Source organism: Rhinoderma darwinii, chromosome 3 (assembly GCF_050947455.1).
Source record: "Rhinoderma darwinii isolate aRhiDar2 chromosome 3, aRhiDar2.hap1, whole genome shotgun sequence".
Lineage (NCBI taxonomy): Eukaryota > Metazoa > Chordata > Amphibia > Anura > Rhinodermatidae > Rhinoderma > Rhinoderma darwinii.
In genome coordinates this window covers 308,331,018-308,347,540 of record NC_134689.1, presented here as the reverse complement: position 1 = coordinate 308,347,540, position 16,523 = coordinate 308,331,018, and the positions used below count along the sequence as shown (strand labels likewise).

Genomic DNA, 16,523 nt, shown 5'->3' with positions numbered 1-16,523 from the left:
CAGACATTAAAAATGCATCCAAGTCTTAATGTACTATGCCAAAAACATATTTATTAATGCTTAAGGTTTCATTTCCACTCTTTCCTCACTAGAATCCAGCTGTCTTTCTATATATTACAAGCATCCTGGCCTGACAGTACACTAAAATGTCACAAGTGATGACGTGCGCCATTTTAGCATTACAATTTGTGACTTTTCATGTTGCTTGCCAAATTTGTGAGCAATGAGAAAAGCGGGCATGGTTTCCAAAGGAGACATCATTTAGGCCATATTTATATTATGTGAAATAAGAGGACGTGTCACAAATCTACACCTGCTCATAGCAGGAGTAGATTTCATTTCCTCACTGTTATACTGTTAAAAAGACTTGCGCCTTTTAATACATTTTACACAAATCACCCCAACTGCCTCCTTTATAGACTGGCGTAAAAAAAAATGTCAGTCTTGTTCAGAATCTTGTGCCATATATTGGCCTATATTTCTCTATAGAAGTACTGAAGCAGTGCTAGTACAGGCAAATATGGCACTTCACGTGGCATCAGATGGATTTTGAATGAATCTGACTGGAGAAAAAAAATCATGTTCAATTGAATGTTATATTACAAAGCTAGTCTCCAATAAGCATTATTTCTAGAGGAGAATCATTCTGTAATAGAGTGACGTATGGAGCGTTATACAGAACCAGCAAACTGAGTGCTTACGTCTCCTACTATAAGGCCTAACTCCAAGTTATAGATTTATAGATATATCAGTAAGAGCTAAAGAGTTCCTAGAGCTGGGAATACTGTGTTCAGAGCATAGGTGGGTGTCTCAACTTTCGGGATCCTTACCAATATTATTTTCTGTCATGTTAGAAAATTTAACATTTGCAGAACAACAGAAAAAGCCAATATGCTTCATAGGAACTAGTGTGGTAAAAGAACACATTTCTCAATTATTTGTTCTCCTAAGTTATCATTGCAAACAAAAGTAATACTTTATACTTTGTCATTATGTGGTATACCTTGGTTTCGAGGCCACTAGTGGAAATGCCATTACTGCTAACTCATTCTTTTTTAAATCAATGAGTTTATGTGAAAGGATCAATGATCCATTTTGTGAAGGACATCAGAATTGCAATAGCCTCATCAGTTGTATATATATATATATATATATCGTACTGTGAAATTTGATTTATGAAAATTTGCTTAATGTATAGCTCTACATTTATTTTTTATTTTGAAAAAAAATAAGAATTGTAAATTCTTGAGGTCTTCCCTTAAGTTGTTATATATAAGAAAAAACGAAATAGACTATCTAGTCTGAGAAAGGTGAGTGACAACTAATATGGCGGCCATTATTCTACTTTCTCAAACTTTTGAATCGCAAATGTGTCTAGTTATACAGTAATATGAGAGTAGAGATGTAATGCTATGCTATGTCATAATATTGAGTATGATTATTTTTTAGACCTGGCAAAGACATGTTATAATGAGTTCTGCCATTTATTGACATAAGTTGGAGATTAGGGAACACAGGCAAAAATATTCCTTTATAAAGTTCCTTACAAATACCAAAATCCCAGAAAAACTCTCCCAAAGTTCATCAAACTCTCCTGAGTAAAGATTTGTCCAGTACATTTGCAACTCTAATTATTTTGTAATTCTTTTTACTTAAATAATAATTCCTTCCTGCAACAATTTTCTATTCTAATATCGAAATATTCCATGGGAATTGGCATAAAAAAGACATTGGCAAAAATTGCTCTTTGGCTCAAATTCTGTGGTTTCAAACGGTTCTTGATCCTAAATGACTTGTATTTATCAAAGATTTAGCACATCTTAACCTCTATTTCCTGTAAGACATTATGGAGTGTTTGTCTTGAACTGTGGTGCATACGATTAATGAAAGGTGTACAGCTGCAGAATCCTTTGTGTATTTCACGTATCAAGAAATGCTATTATTCACAGCTGACAAAACACAACATGCTATGAGCTGAACAGCAGTGTCATTGCTTAGCAAGGTCTCACTGCCTTTTCCACAAACCATTATGGACAACTTAACAGCTATTTTTTTTAAAATAGAATAAAATAAATGAATCTTAATGTATATACTATAGAGTTAGTTCTATTTTAATAGGGTGAGATTTGTACAAAGATTAACACATTAGTTATGTTGACATGGATCTACATATGAACTCCATTTGTCCTTGCTCAGAGATAATCAAAGTGTGATTTATGGATCCAAACAAATGATATGTATAGGTCTTGCAATCATTAAAAGGATAGTACATACACTATATGGGCAAAAATATTGGGACCTTACACATTATACCTAAAGGAGCTTTTATGACATCCCATTCTAAATCCATAGGCATTAATATGGAGTTGGTCGCCGCCCTCCGCCCCCCCCTTCTTTGGAGCAAAAACAGCTCCCACTCTAGTGAAAAGGCTTTCTACAAGATTTTGGAGTGTGTCTGTGGGAATTTTTGCCCATTCACCCACAAAGAGCATTAGTGAGGTCAAACAATGATTCTGGATGAAAGGGCCTGGCTTGTAATTGTAATTCATCCCAAAGGAGTTCGATGGGGATGAGGTCAGGGCTCTGTGCTGCCCGGTCAAGTTCTTCCACACCAAACTCACCCAGCCATGCCTTTATGGACTTTGATTTGTTCCCCTATGGCATGGTAATACTGGAACAGAATAGGAGTCTTCCCCCAAACTGTTCGAACAAAGTTGGAAGCATACAATTGTCCAAAATGTCTTGGTATGCTGAAGCATTAAGATTTATTTTCACTGGAACTAAAATGCCTAGACCAACTCCTGAAAAACAACCCCTCATGCCACAAAAAACGCTATGACCGTCAAGGCATGGACTCTACAAGTACTCCGAAAGTGTCCTGTGGTATCTCGTGCAATACATTAGCAGCAGATCCTTTAATTCCTGTAAGTTGCGAGGTGAGGCCTTCATGGATAGAACTTATTTTTTCAGCACATTCCAAAGATGCTCGATCTGATTGAGATCTGGATAATGCTGTCCTTCTTTGCTACTTACATTTGAACTTTTGAATTAATAATACAATCGATGCCTACATCACTTTATATTAGCTTTGTGCAAACTCATTGAATGCACATTACAACTGTCCTTCTGAAACAGATTGACAGTACAAGAAACCAACCTATAGGCATTACTTTTTTTCTGATTTTCCCATTTTTCATAGTACTTTACTAATATCATAATAATACTAATATAGGTGGAAAGGGGCATCCACTGCTCTAGAAATTAGGACTCGCTATACTTACAAATGTGACCTCTGCAATTTCAATTGCTATGGCAATGACCAGAAGTGATAGATATTCAAGAAAACAGCAGCACAGCCATAAAAATTTTACCAGCGGGAAAGGACAACTCCCCAATCATGGGGGGTGCACGCAGCAAAGAATCCCAGGTCCAAGGGAAACAATCAATATGCAAATCGAAGAAAGGGACTGCAGCACTCGAGATAATCCAATAAAGTGTATTTGCTTTATTCACCAAGCATAAAAACACTTGCAACGTTTCAACCCATAAATGGGTCTTGCTTGATGAAGACCCATTTATGGGTTGAAATGTTGCAAGTGTTTTTATGCTTGGTGAATAAATCAAATACAATTTATTGGATTATCTCGAATGCTGCAGTTCTTTTCTTCGATTTGCATAATGACCAGAAGTGATTCACTGTTCTTTTCCCCACCTGCTTGGATAAGTGACATCACTTTTTACTTTTTAATAGCTTCATTTGCTAAGATCAAGGCAAAGCCAAGAAGGATTGTAGATCACAGCAGATACGACATACTTGTCCTCACGACCCTTCTTTCTAGCAGTACACTAATGACCGCTATATTATAAGTGAAAAATAACTGAGACTGAAAATTGTTCCAAGCTGCTTCTATCCCAACATCAGTATCCATAAACCTGTTTTCAATATTTCAGATCTGACTCTATTACGCTGAACTAAGTGGAAATAAATAAGCATCCGTCATCGTATGCCATAAGCAATTTTTGTTAGCATAGGGTGGACAGAAATCTACATCACGCCAATGTTCTATTAATAGTGTATCAAGGAGTTGTTTTTCAATGGCTGTAACTTAGTAACATTTATTGACATGCCCTTTTATGAAAAGGAAGCTGGTAAGCAGAATAAATAGGACATATGCATGAACAAAGAATACAAAATGTAATTTAAAACAAGGAGAAGGACATTGAGAGTGATATGTATTGTATTCAAAGAATCTACTTTGTATTACAGCTAAAACTTTTAGTAAATATCAATGTGATTTTGCTAGCAGTCGTATGGACAGCCTTGTCATGAAGATACGAAGTGGTTGCAATAAATTAAAAATATTGAAGCCATAAAAGTGTCAGTACTTCTGCCAAGTGTTACTGATATGGTTGGGAAGTGGTATCATGGACCAGCAACTAATAAAGACTCCCATTTACCTGCATAAATGCCAGCAAATGTAGGGTAGAACGGTGGCGCATTGGTCAGTACTGTTGCATTGGGGTTCTTAGTATGAATTGGACCCAGGCCTAAACCTTTGCATCAGGTTTGTGTGTTCACCGTGTGTTTGTGTTTGTCTCCTCTGGGTACTCTGGTTTCTTCCCTCACTCAAAAAACAAATTGGTAGGTTAACTGGCTTCTAAAATTGGACTGATGTAAATGGTGGAAATCTCTGTACATTGCTGCGGAATATGTTGGTACTATATAAGCAATAGCAAATAAAGTATAAATTTCTGATAATTAGTCTGTTTTCTAATGTTCATTCTATCAGAAGGGCTTGGTTTGGCTATATTGGTATAACCAGCAAAAACAGGGCCCTTATGAGATTTTATTCAAAGGCCTTCCTAATATTAATACTAGGTTCAAATTTATTTTGGTATATTTTATTCAGTAAGTATCTACTGTAGTTTACATATTAACGTTATCTATTATCTGAAACTCAGTAAATAATACAAATGCAGCTTTCCTTTTCTTATGTATACCAACGAAGATGCCCAACTAAAAGTAAAGATATTCAGGATCATTCTCTAAACTTAGTTAAGATATAGTAATGTTTTTCATAATGTTAAGCAACATCAATAAAGCTTCCCCTCCCAGAAGTTGGTACTCCACAAAGTTCAGCTTGTTGAAGAAATATTATCTCTTTGGCAAATGTGTAAATAGCAAACATATATGTTCTTGAGCCAGAAACTTCCACATACTTCAAGAGTTGACATTGGTTACACTGTGAACTATACATATATATCTATATATATATATCTATATATATATATATATATATATATATATATATATATATATATATATACATGTATACTACTTTTGCAAAATCCACCATTGAACACAATATATTTTAATTAGTATTGCACTTTAAAGAAGTAAAGCAAACAGTGAAGTAAAGCAAACAGTAAAAGCAACAAGAAATGTTGATATGCAAAGATAAATGAATGCAGAAAGCAAGGATGAAGGTGAAATTGTATGGCCTAGCTCAAACTCTTAATGAAAACATGCCGTCAACTATGTCATCTGTAACCCTGAAGAACTGTTGAGAAGGTTTTTTTTTCCTTGAAAAGCCCCATGCCTCACAGTATTCTACCTCAACAGGGTGAGGAAAGCAGAAAGAAGAAGCCACCACAGCCTGACTTGAGTTGGGATACTAAAAAGTGATATCCTAAGAGACTATCCAAGTTATTGATATCTCATGTCATAAGTTTTATGTACAAATCAAAGTGACGGAAGTTCTAATTATTATTAACAAAGCTATACCATGTCTGATTTGTCCTGTCATCGGGCAAATAGATCCTTAAGAAGGTTGATCAAAGAGAGGGGTGTTTGTGTAACACTTGCTATTTCAAATGGACATTGAACAAGTAAGCTCTATACAAATTACTATATATCTGTAGGTATTGTGTAATGTCACATAATATATTATGTACCGGTAATAGCTCTAAAAAGTTATGGAAATGGACAATATAATAACTAGTCTATTGAGGTTTAGGATGCAAAAAGTTACATTATGGAGTCATTTTGTACACTTCATCAAGAAAGTGAGTTCATAAATAAGGGCCATGGATTTATATAGAAAAAGGGACTCAATGATAAACAACAGAGAGTCATATAAGTAATACAACAATTATTGACAAATCAGAGCTATGGTGGCATTGAAACATAAAACGTTTAACATGTGATCTTCAGCAGAATACTAGAATATGGGGATCCAACCTACATTATTACTGCACATGATAAAAAAAAATCATGCTTCATATACTTCAATATCTATTATTTGCTCTGTCATCTAATTTCAACATGGTGGGTTCTAATGAGTTATTTAGATATATGCAGTATAATATCTAGAACACAACAAACCCATAAACACACCACAAAGTCAAACTTAAGCCTCGACTACTATCAAAGTCTCTTAATGTGACTTCCCCAGCTCTGCTATACTCAGCACTATACTTTATGAGAAATGTCATACTTACATGTGTCTGGCTTGTGACAGTTGTGGCCTTGACGGAAATACTGAGGATTTTCAATAACAGGGATCCGAGTCATTCCAATCACTACTGTGTCTGGACCCGCATCTAAGGAGTTTGGTGTCGTAATGCCATGGTTAATATGATGGAGGGGACTGGCAGAATCTTCTTCTCCACTTATCACAGCGACAGGACCTTTAGAATGACAAAACAATTGGATTAATGAATTAATACGTAATGATTATGTAATCCATGCAATGTTGTCTTTCTTACTGTAGATTAATGAAATCCCTAAAACTAACGTAATGTAGAAAGAAATAATTATTGAAAAAGTACTTTGTTAAAATGATAAACGGCAGGTAATGGCTTTTACCAATGTGCTTAGCAATACAATGAAAGACGTAGGTTCAAAATAAATTTTGAAGGTCAGCTTTCTAACCATATGCTTCAATATCGCTCATGTAGCAGGCAGATATTACTCTAGGCCCGCCAAAATAATTTATTCCAAAGCCTATAGTAAAGTCTGCTGTTTTTAATGCATACAATGGAATAGCTCAAAAAGTGATAAAACCTAGGAGTAAATGATCCACTTCCATTGAATTTATTCTCACATTAGTCCCAGTCCCCAATGGGGCTCACAGTCTAATTTCCCTCAAACTCAAACAGAGTAGGGATAATTTCATTAAAAAAAAACGTACAAGGAAACCCACGCAGACATGGGGCGAACATAATGCAGATGTTGTCCTTGGTTGGAACCTAGGACCTAGGATTCAGTGAGGACTTAGGACCCAGTGCTAACCACTGAGACACCATACTGCCCATGAAATTGGATACGGCTTAGCCTAAAGGCCCCTATTGGTCCCCCAACTCATGGATCTTCAAGTCCTTTTGTGTATCAGTTTGACCTAACTGCTGTATAACATTTACTGCTACGTAATACGTCATACATTTATGTATTTCTGAAGTTAATATATTATATAATGAAGTAAAAAATATATTTCTGCAAATTCTAAGCTAATGTGAATATTTAATTATTGGCCTCGTTTGTAAGCTATTGAATGCCGGCTGTATGTATTAATAAACCTTTTAGCACTGTAATTGCAAATAAGCATCAATAATTTATATAAACAAGTTGTGCTGGAAATTAATAAAAAACACAAACACAAGGGAGAATGTCAGACTTGGAATTAGATGGCTTTAATCACAGTCGCCTTCTTCCAACTAAATCTTGGATTTCTACAAATGCTTTGGGCTTTATAAATTTGTAATTATTTGTCTACATACAATTTTTGGTTTGTTAAGAAATGTTTCCTTATTCGGAGGAAGTGCATGGATAAGATTGCTCAGTATAAGGATTGATGTATAATTCATTTTCCACTCACAAAGCACAAACCCGATACAGGTAGAAACACAGGATAATAAATAATGAACTTGAAAGATGGCACTTTTGTATTTTTACACCTTTAAAAAACTTTTTAGAATTCTTATATAACTCATTCCAGCAGTGAACTGGGCACTACTGCTCCACAATCAACGCCTACATGAAAGAGTTAAACTGAAATGTCTTCTACGACTAACAGAAGCGATATAGTCATCAGATGTAAAATCTATGAGAAACCATCCGTTTTTTGCACTTTACACTTATATTTTACTTTGTTTTTATATAGTGCAGTATACACTAGAAATAAAAATGCTGTTGCTTTTTAGAAATAGTCCACAAGCAAGTTAGTTGATGTTGAAGGATCTGATTATGGCTTTGTTTTTATGCCACTTATGGCTTGTGAGGATACACAGGGCTAGCTACTTATAAATTAAATGATAACTGATGTTTGTTAGCTCCTTCACATCCAAAATGATGTATTAACAGATGGAAACCTAACAGATACATTGTGTATTTATCTGTTAGAGCGCTAGGCTGCTGATGGATATTAAGGCATATATTATGCTAATAATAGATCCATCAACAGGAGCTTGTTGAATGTTTTCCCAAGTCAAGACGAAGGCTTTTTTCTACTATGCGTGAAGTAATTGAACTGAAAAGGTTAGTGATGATTTATAACACAAAGATGTATGAATTTTTGTATTATCAATTACTGAATGTCCATGCTGCAAATAATTCCTATAACATACCCACCAAATATTTGTAACTTTTATTAATTATTTAATTAATTGTATTCATTTTTTTCATAGAGCAATTTTGTATGTGTACTGTAACTTCTTCAATCATTTGTTGATAGGATGCATCTACAATAGACTATTCCATAAGGACGCGTTCTAAATATGACTGATCTACTTTCTGGCTTTTAGCTCTATGTCACAGTGTTATACAGTTGACCTATGTCTGACTGATTTGGGCTTTTTATTGACAAGGAAAAGGGAATTAGACCATAGCAAGTGACTCATATACTAATAAATCCCACTCTAAAGTTTGCTTCAAATGACTCATTCCAAACATCTTTAGCTCTCAGCAAACAGCCATTATATTGTTCACTGGTGCAGTAAAAGTTAAACTGGAGCCAAGCAGTCAGAGATTTTATAAGGCCGGTCCACAGGGCATTTGTTTTAAAAGTGATAATAACAGTGGAAAATCCTGTGGATTGTGGTGTATATAATAAGTATTGTTTTGTCTACTCGGCCACCAACACAACAGTGTGATGTATAAGAGATAATTTATAGTCTGGCAGGTGCAGAAGTAGTTGGCCAGGTATGACCCCTTCTGACTAACATTGCCCACTTTGGCCAATCATTATACAGGTATAAACCCACCATGTTCTAATGCTGGACTACCATTGGCCGTTATTGTTTTGAGGGTCCTGTGACTGGCGCTGTATTTTGGGACAAGGTGCGCCAGGACTTTTTTTTGCGTGGCAGGGCACAACAGGGCGCTTTTAAAAGAGGCCCTCTATGCCCTGCCCCTTTTAACTTTACACAGTTGAATACAATGGCAGAGCAGGGTGCCATCATCTCCCCTCCCCAATGTTATCTGTTGTAGACCACAGGCCACATTTTTGTTTGGGGGGTAGTATACCTTGGGGCTTGTGGCCCTAATCTTTTAAGACCCTAGCAGCTCCGCTGGAACACACAATTAATATTTCCTAACTATTACTGAACAGTAATATGACACAGATTACTTGCTCAGTCCTGATGTGAATTATAATAATATTTATTTATATACCGCCAACATATTACGCAGCACTTTACAATTTAGAGGGAACATGAAACAAACAATATCAGACATTACATAGTGACAAAGTTAATTTACAATTCAAACCTGAGGAGACGGAACATAAAATATGCTTTTATAGTAATATCATTTTCTTTGCTAACAACCTGCTTAATCCCTTAATGCATTATCACATAACTGTACATGATAAGGGTTAAGGGGAAGTATGGAGGGCGCTCACAGTCTGACCGCGCTCCATACTCAGCGAGTGACAGCTGTGTTATACAGCCGACATTTCACTGCAATGGGCGAAACTTTGATTCCTTAACCACTTCCCGTCATAAACAACTTTCAGATTTTAATTTTAGTTTTTTCCTCCCTTTTGGAAGCCATAACTTTTTTATTTTTCCATTGATATGGTCCTATAAGGGCTTGATTTTTGCAGGACAAGTTGTAGTTTTTCGTAGCACCATTTATTGTGCCATATAATGTACTAGAAAATGGGAAAAAAAATATTTGACGGGTAGAAAATTAAAAAAACTGTGATTCTTCCATTGTCTTTTTGGGCTTAGTTTTTACAGAATTCACTATGCAATTAAAACATCATGTTAACTTTATTATATGGGTCAATACGATTACGGCGATACCAAATATATATATATATAGTTTTTTCTATATTTTACAAGTAAAAAACGAAGTGTAAAAAATTAAATTTATTTTGTGTTAAATAATGATATATTGTAATAGTTCAGACTTTTACTGAGGCGGCGATACCAATTATGATTATTATTATTTATTTTTTTACTATGCTTTAGGGGGAAAATGGGAAAAAGGTTTTTTTTTAACTTACATTTTTTTTTATTTATTTTTTTACATAAAAAAAACAACTTTATTTTACAAATTTGTACTTTTTTTTATTAATCCCCCTAGGGGACTTCAACCAGCGATCGTTGGATTGCTTGCACGATATACTGCAATACTAATGTATTGCAGTATATCGTCTTTCTGACAGGCTTCTATTAAGCCCTGCCGGAGGCAGCGCTTAATAGGAGCACAACGATGGCAGACCTGGGGGCCTTCATTAGGCCCCTAGGCAGCCATAGCAACATTTGTCACCCCGTGATTGCATTGCAGGGGGGCGCGATGAGCTGTTAGATGGGGTCGCCCCCTCTTTCTAATGATTTATATGCCGCGGTCGCTAAACATTTCCGCTCGTTACTGTGAAGTGTCGGCTATAACATACAGCCGACACCCGCGTCATATGGAGTGGGTTCACTCCGTGAGCCCGTTCCATACTTCTCCTACCCAGCTATGACGTATGGATACGTCAAATGTCGGGAAGGGGTTAAATCGCGACTGCAGCATTTAAATTATTAGAATCAAGCGATGGTTGTCATGGCAGCCTGTGGGCCTGATGAAGGCCCCCAGGTCCGCCATCTTTGTACTCCTTTGAAGCCCAAAGGAGACTGTCAGTATCACGATATACTGCAGTACATTAGTGTTGCAGTATATCATGCAAGAGATCCAACGATCGCTGGTTTAAGTCCCCTAGGACTAATAAAAAAAAGTAAGAATCAGTTAAATAAAGTTTTATTTTTAATGTTCCAAAAAACTTAAGTTTAAAGGAAAAAAAAACCTTTTCCCATATTTCCTCTAAAGTAATGTAAGAAAAAAAAAGTAATCAAAATCGATACCATTGCGTCCGTAAAACTCTGAACTATTACAATATAGCATTATTTAACGCGCACGGTGAACGCCGTAAAAAATAAAACATTTAAAATTACAAAATCGCTGTTTTTTTTGGTCAACATACCTCTAAAAAAACAATATAATAAAAAATGATCAAAAAATTATATGTAACAAAAATTGGTAATAACTATAGCTCGTTTCGCAAAAAATAAGCCCTCACACTGCTCAATCCACGGAAAAATAAGAACGTTATGGCTCTCAGAATGTGGTGAAACAAAACATTTTTTTTTTTTTTAACAAAAAGTTGTTTTTAAGTAGTAAAATATAAGAAAATATATAAAAATTGGAGGGACAGAATAAAGTTGTCGTTTTTACTGCACGGTAAAATCCATAAAAATAATACCCAAAAAACAGTGGAGGAATCGCAATTTCAGCCTGCAAAATAATATTTTTTTCAGTTTGCCAGCGCATTACATGGTATTTAAATGCTACCAATAAAAACTACAACTACAACTCCTCCCGAAAAAGATAAGCCCTCACACCACTCTATTGACGGAAATATAAATTACATAAATGTTTCATAAATAATGTAAAGTTATACATCTGGGTACTAATAATCTGCATGCACCATATATCCTAGGGAGAGTAAAATTGGGAGAGTCACTTGTTAAGAACGATCACCCAGATCATAATTGTAGATCATAGACTAAATAAAAAGTGCCAGGGCTATAATATCTGAACAGGTAGTGAGCAGCGGAACTGTCCAGTTTATCCAATATTTGTGGACGTGGTCATGGAAATAAAGAATGTGGTTATACAGACAGGGACTGTGGTAGAATTTTGCATAATTTCTAGCAAAATTAATGCAAAAATAAAAAAGTTATGAAAATTGAGGTGCTGGTTGCAAAGAGGTTCAAGGCAAAGCCATTTTTTGATTTTCGTTTTTGACTCCCCACCTTCCAAGAGCCATAACTCTTTTATTTTTCATCAGTAGAGTGGTGTGAGGGCTTATTTCCATGACCACGTCCACAAATATTGGATAAACGGGACAGTTCCGCTACAAAAGTAGCGTCCTCAGGGGTTCAAATAGGGCTAACCCTGAGGACGCTACGTTTGTAGTGAAACATGTCGGGGGGGGCTACTCTTTATGTTTTAATTTCATTGCTCTATTGGCAGTTAGCTACAGTTTCTATCTTGCCTATATCAATACAGCGTTCTGCAGGCGCTGTTTCAATATTCATATACAGTAGTATCGTACTGACCCAGTACTTTTCTGGCAACGTGCCATACAAACTTCTTACTGTCAGTAAGCATTGGCTAACATTTAACATGTGTGATTTTTTTGTTTTGTTCATTTAGGAATATTCAATATAAAATGTTAAATACTTTTGTGTCAAAAAAGACAAAAGTATAGTAGGTATGATACCTTTATTGGCTAACCATAAAAGTTATATATGCAGCTTTCAGAGTACACAAATGCTCCTTCTTCAGGCTGGTTAACAAATGAATGACTTAGAAAAAAGCAAAACCTTTAGATGTTATACAAGGACAATTAGTACATGAGGTGATACATCATTAGGATAAGCCGGGGGAATAAAACTAAGGTTATAAGGGTGATGACTTAGGAGATAATGCATCTGGAGTCAGTCTGATGGGGTTTGTTATGTGTGTCCATGTAGTGGCTCATAAATCCAGGTGTTAGATTGAGTCCTTGTGTCAATGACTGGAATTTTATCATCATCTTGAATTCCCAAATTTTTCTTTCTCTGTTGTTTACTACACTATTTTTTCAGGAATATTCAATAAAAGTTATATTTTAGCTTATACATTTTGAAGCTAGCCAGAAATTAGGGCTTCTTTTTGCTTAATTGCAAATTAGTTAATTCTGTGGAATCATTGACATCAACTCTCTGGATACGGTCCTTGAGCCAATTTTCAAACCAATTACAAACGATACTTTCTAAACCTATAGTCCTTAATTTACCCATTAGACGTCTATGAAGGACAGTGTCAAATGCCTTTGCAAAGTCCATAAACACTATATCCACAGCGGCCCCTCTGTCTCGGCTTCTGCTCACCTCTTCATAAAAACAAATCAGGTTGGTTTGACAACTTCTGTCCGTAGTAAAACCGTGCTGGCTGTCACTTATAATACTATTTTTTTGTCACATAATCCTGTATATAGTCCCACAATAGCCCCTCAAACATGTTTCCCACTATGAATGTTAAGCTTACTGGTCTATAATTACCCAGGGAAGACCTAGAGCTTTTTTAGAAAATGGGCACCCCAATTGTCCTGCCCCAGTCGCTCGGCACTATACCACTCACTAGAGAATCTCTAAATATTGTGAACACGGGAACACAAATAACTGATCTAAGTTCTTTAAAAACTTTTGGGTGTTACCTATCTGGTTCTGGAGCCTTGTTCACATTTATTTTATTTAACTTAAGGTCCTCTTACACGGCTCATCTGGGGCTGTGTAAACGAGCGCCAATCAATGAGACAGCTCGTTGTCACAAGGAGCTAGTATGGGGACGAGCGTGCGTTACTCCTATCGCTCGTCCCCATACATTATTATCATATCGGAAGCAGGTTTCCCTGTTTACACAGGAAGATGTGCTACCAACAACAATAATATTTAACTTTTTTAAAACAATACGATCAGCAGATGAGCTCGTTTATCTGCTTATCACTGCCGTACACAGGGCAATTATCGGCAACAAGCGCATTAGGAACGATAGTTTGCATGATAATTGGCCAGTGTAAAAGGGCCTTTAGCCTGGACCATAGCTACATTCAGCCAATTCAGTATATTAATTGATGTATTAACAGCACTGGCACCGCCTACATCAACTGCTCTTTCTAAAGTACCCATTTAGTAACTCTGCCTTCTCTTGATTCCCTGTGACCAACTTCTTATTACCACTATTCAGGGGACCTACATGTTTTGACTTTGTTTTTTGTTTTTTGTGTTTTGCATTTACATACTGTAAGCATTTTTGCGGATTTGTTTTGTTATCTTCAGCCACCTGCCTTTTATTTTGTATTTTTGATTATTTTATTACCTTTTCACAGATTTGAATAAGCTCTTTGTAATTTTCTAAAGCTAAAGCTAAAACCTCAGAATTATATTTTTCAATTGCCATTTTTGGCCTTTATTTCTCTTTTTAGGGTAGGTGTAAGCCATGACAAGTTTAATTTTAGTCGTTTATACTCATGTTAATAGGAATAAATTTTACAGTCTAATTGCTCGAAGAATATTGTAAGCACTTAACTTTATCATTTGTCCCATTATTTGACATTAGTTCTTCCCAGTCTACGTCCTGAAGTGCAGCCCTCAACATGGGGAAATTGGCCTTCTTAAAATTAAGTGCTGTTGCCCACCCAGCCTGCGTTTGTTTTTTACAGTAAACGTAAACTGAAATTATGTAGTTGTCACTATTACCAAAGTTTTCACGAACATTGACATTCCCAATAAGCACTACATTGTTAGAAATTACCTGCTCTGACAGACCATCACTTCTTGTCAGCTCTTCTACAAACTGGGGCACAAAATTATCCTGCTACAAGTTGAGGTATTTTTTCCTCTTTGCAGTTAAAGCCGAACCATGACACCAAATAATATCCCGGTAATTAAAATCTACGTCTTATATCTGAGTAATTATCACTACAGTACCAGCCTGTGCAGCCTGCTCCATCTGTTTATATAGCTGACCATCCATCTCCTTAGTGATGTTGGGGGTTCTATAGATTACACCCAAAAAAAATTGAGTGTTTACCTCCCTTTGTAATTCCACCCAAAAAGTTTCAACATTCTGCCAATCTTCACCCACTATTGTCTCTTTCATACTCGTCTTCATATCACTTCTCACATACAGACTAAGTCCTCATGCACACGACCGTAGCCATGTGCACGGCCGTGATTTCCGGCCCGGCCGGCCACGGAGTGACAGCCGCGAGCCGCCCGCAAATCGCGGGCTGTGCACATGGCCGCGGCCATTATTTTCAATGAGCTCGGATCGCAGAACACGGCCGTAATAAGGCCATAATATTTGCCCTGTCTTACCGAAACAGTGTGAAACACTGAAGATTTACAGCCCAATCATGTGTAGATTCTTGGCATGTTTCACTACATTTAACATTATGTATTTTAAACAAAATCTGCGTACATTATAAAAATACCAAGAAATCTCCTCTACTGCCAAAACATAACGATTGTTTTTGCTAATATTGGTAAATGGCAAGTAAGGAGCATGTGATCCTTATACCTCAGGTCTATCATGGTGCCTATCTTAAACATATCAAACACAACTGCTCTGAGTCAGAGATGAATAGAGACCAATAATAAAATGCTGTTTTTCATATTTTCTTTTTTTCCCAGCACCTTCTAATGCACTGCTTTCCATCTCGTTTCTCCAAACTAAGATGGTTTATTGATCCTGTCACTTTTCTCACAGTTATAACTTATTTCCTTAGGCACCCCATATTTCTGTTTCTTCTGCTAAAACACAAAACTGCTTTAACCCCTTGAGAATCCAGAAATAATAAGTATTGCAAAAATCTATGAAATTCTCCCAGTGAGACAGGTACAGTAAATGTTTTATCATCATGTATATTATTTTGTTCCACAGACCAGCTGTAACCATGAATAGTATCACAACTAGATAAGGATTGATTGTATAAAACGGGATGTAGTTTGTGCTTAATATAATTATTTAATTTTACTAATCGGTTTGGGACTATTTTAACTAGTTCTCCAGAAGTGTAGAAGGGTCAATTATTTTCAATACAACAAGTGTATACATTTTGTTATGCACAGTCCATGTAGAATGCTACCTTATCCACCCCAAAATACCAACCAGGTTCAGGGTGTGCATTTAAACGTGCTGGTTTTGTGACAGTTTTTTCTCCAAAATTTGCACACATCACAACAAAAATAAAACCACATATCTGGCATGTGTAAATACACGCCGACATGGATGAAAAGTGGGTGAGGATTTAGGAGTACGAATTCATATTGATTTCTCACTTAGTTCTCGGTGCCTCAGACAGACAATGACTGTAACTCAGTCAACCTCCTCTTCCACTCTTGACTCCCGGGGCTGCGCAGACGTGGAGGGTGCACATGTCCTGCTGCTGAATGTGAGTATTCCTGGCTCTCTACTCCCTTGCCCG

At 36.3% G+C, this 16,523-nt stretch overlaps 1 protein-coding gene across 8 annotated transcripts in view; it reads right to left on the bottom strand.

The window, feature by feature from the left end:
* NTRK3 (neurotrophic receptor tyrosine kinase 3) overlaps nucleotides 1–16,523 on the bottom strand; it is a 629,741-nt gene that overhangs the window by 189,384 nt on the left and 423,834 nt on the right. For all 8 annotated transcript variants that reach the window (XM_075858200.1, XM_075858201.1, XM_075858199.1 and 5 more), the window contains one exon: nucleotides 6,502–6,690. In XM_075858200.1, coding sequence (XP_075714315.1) covers nucleotides 6,502–6,690 — 189 coding nt within the window. The remainder of the gene's footprint in view (nucleotides 1–6,501; nucleotides 6,691–16,523) is intronic.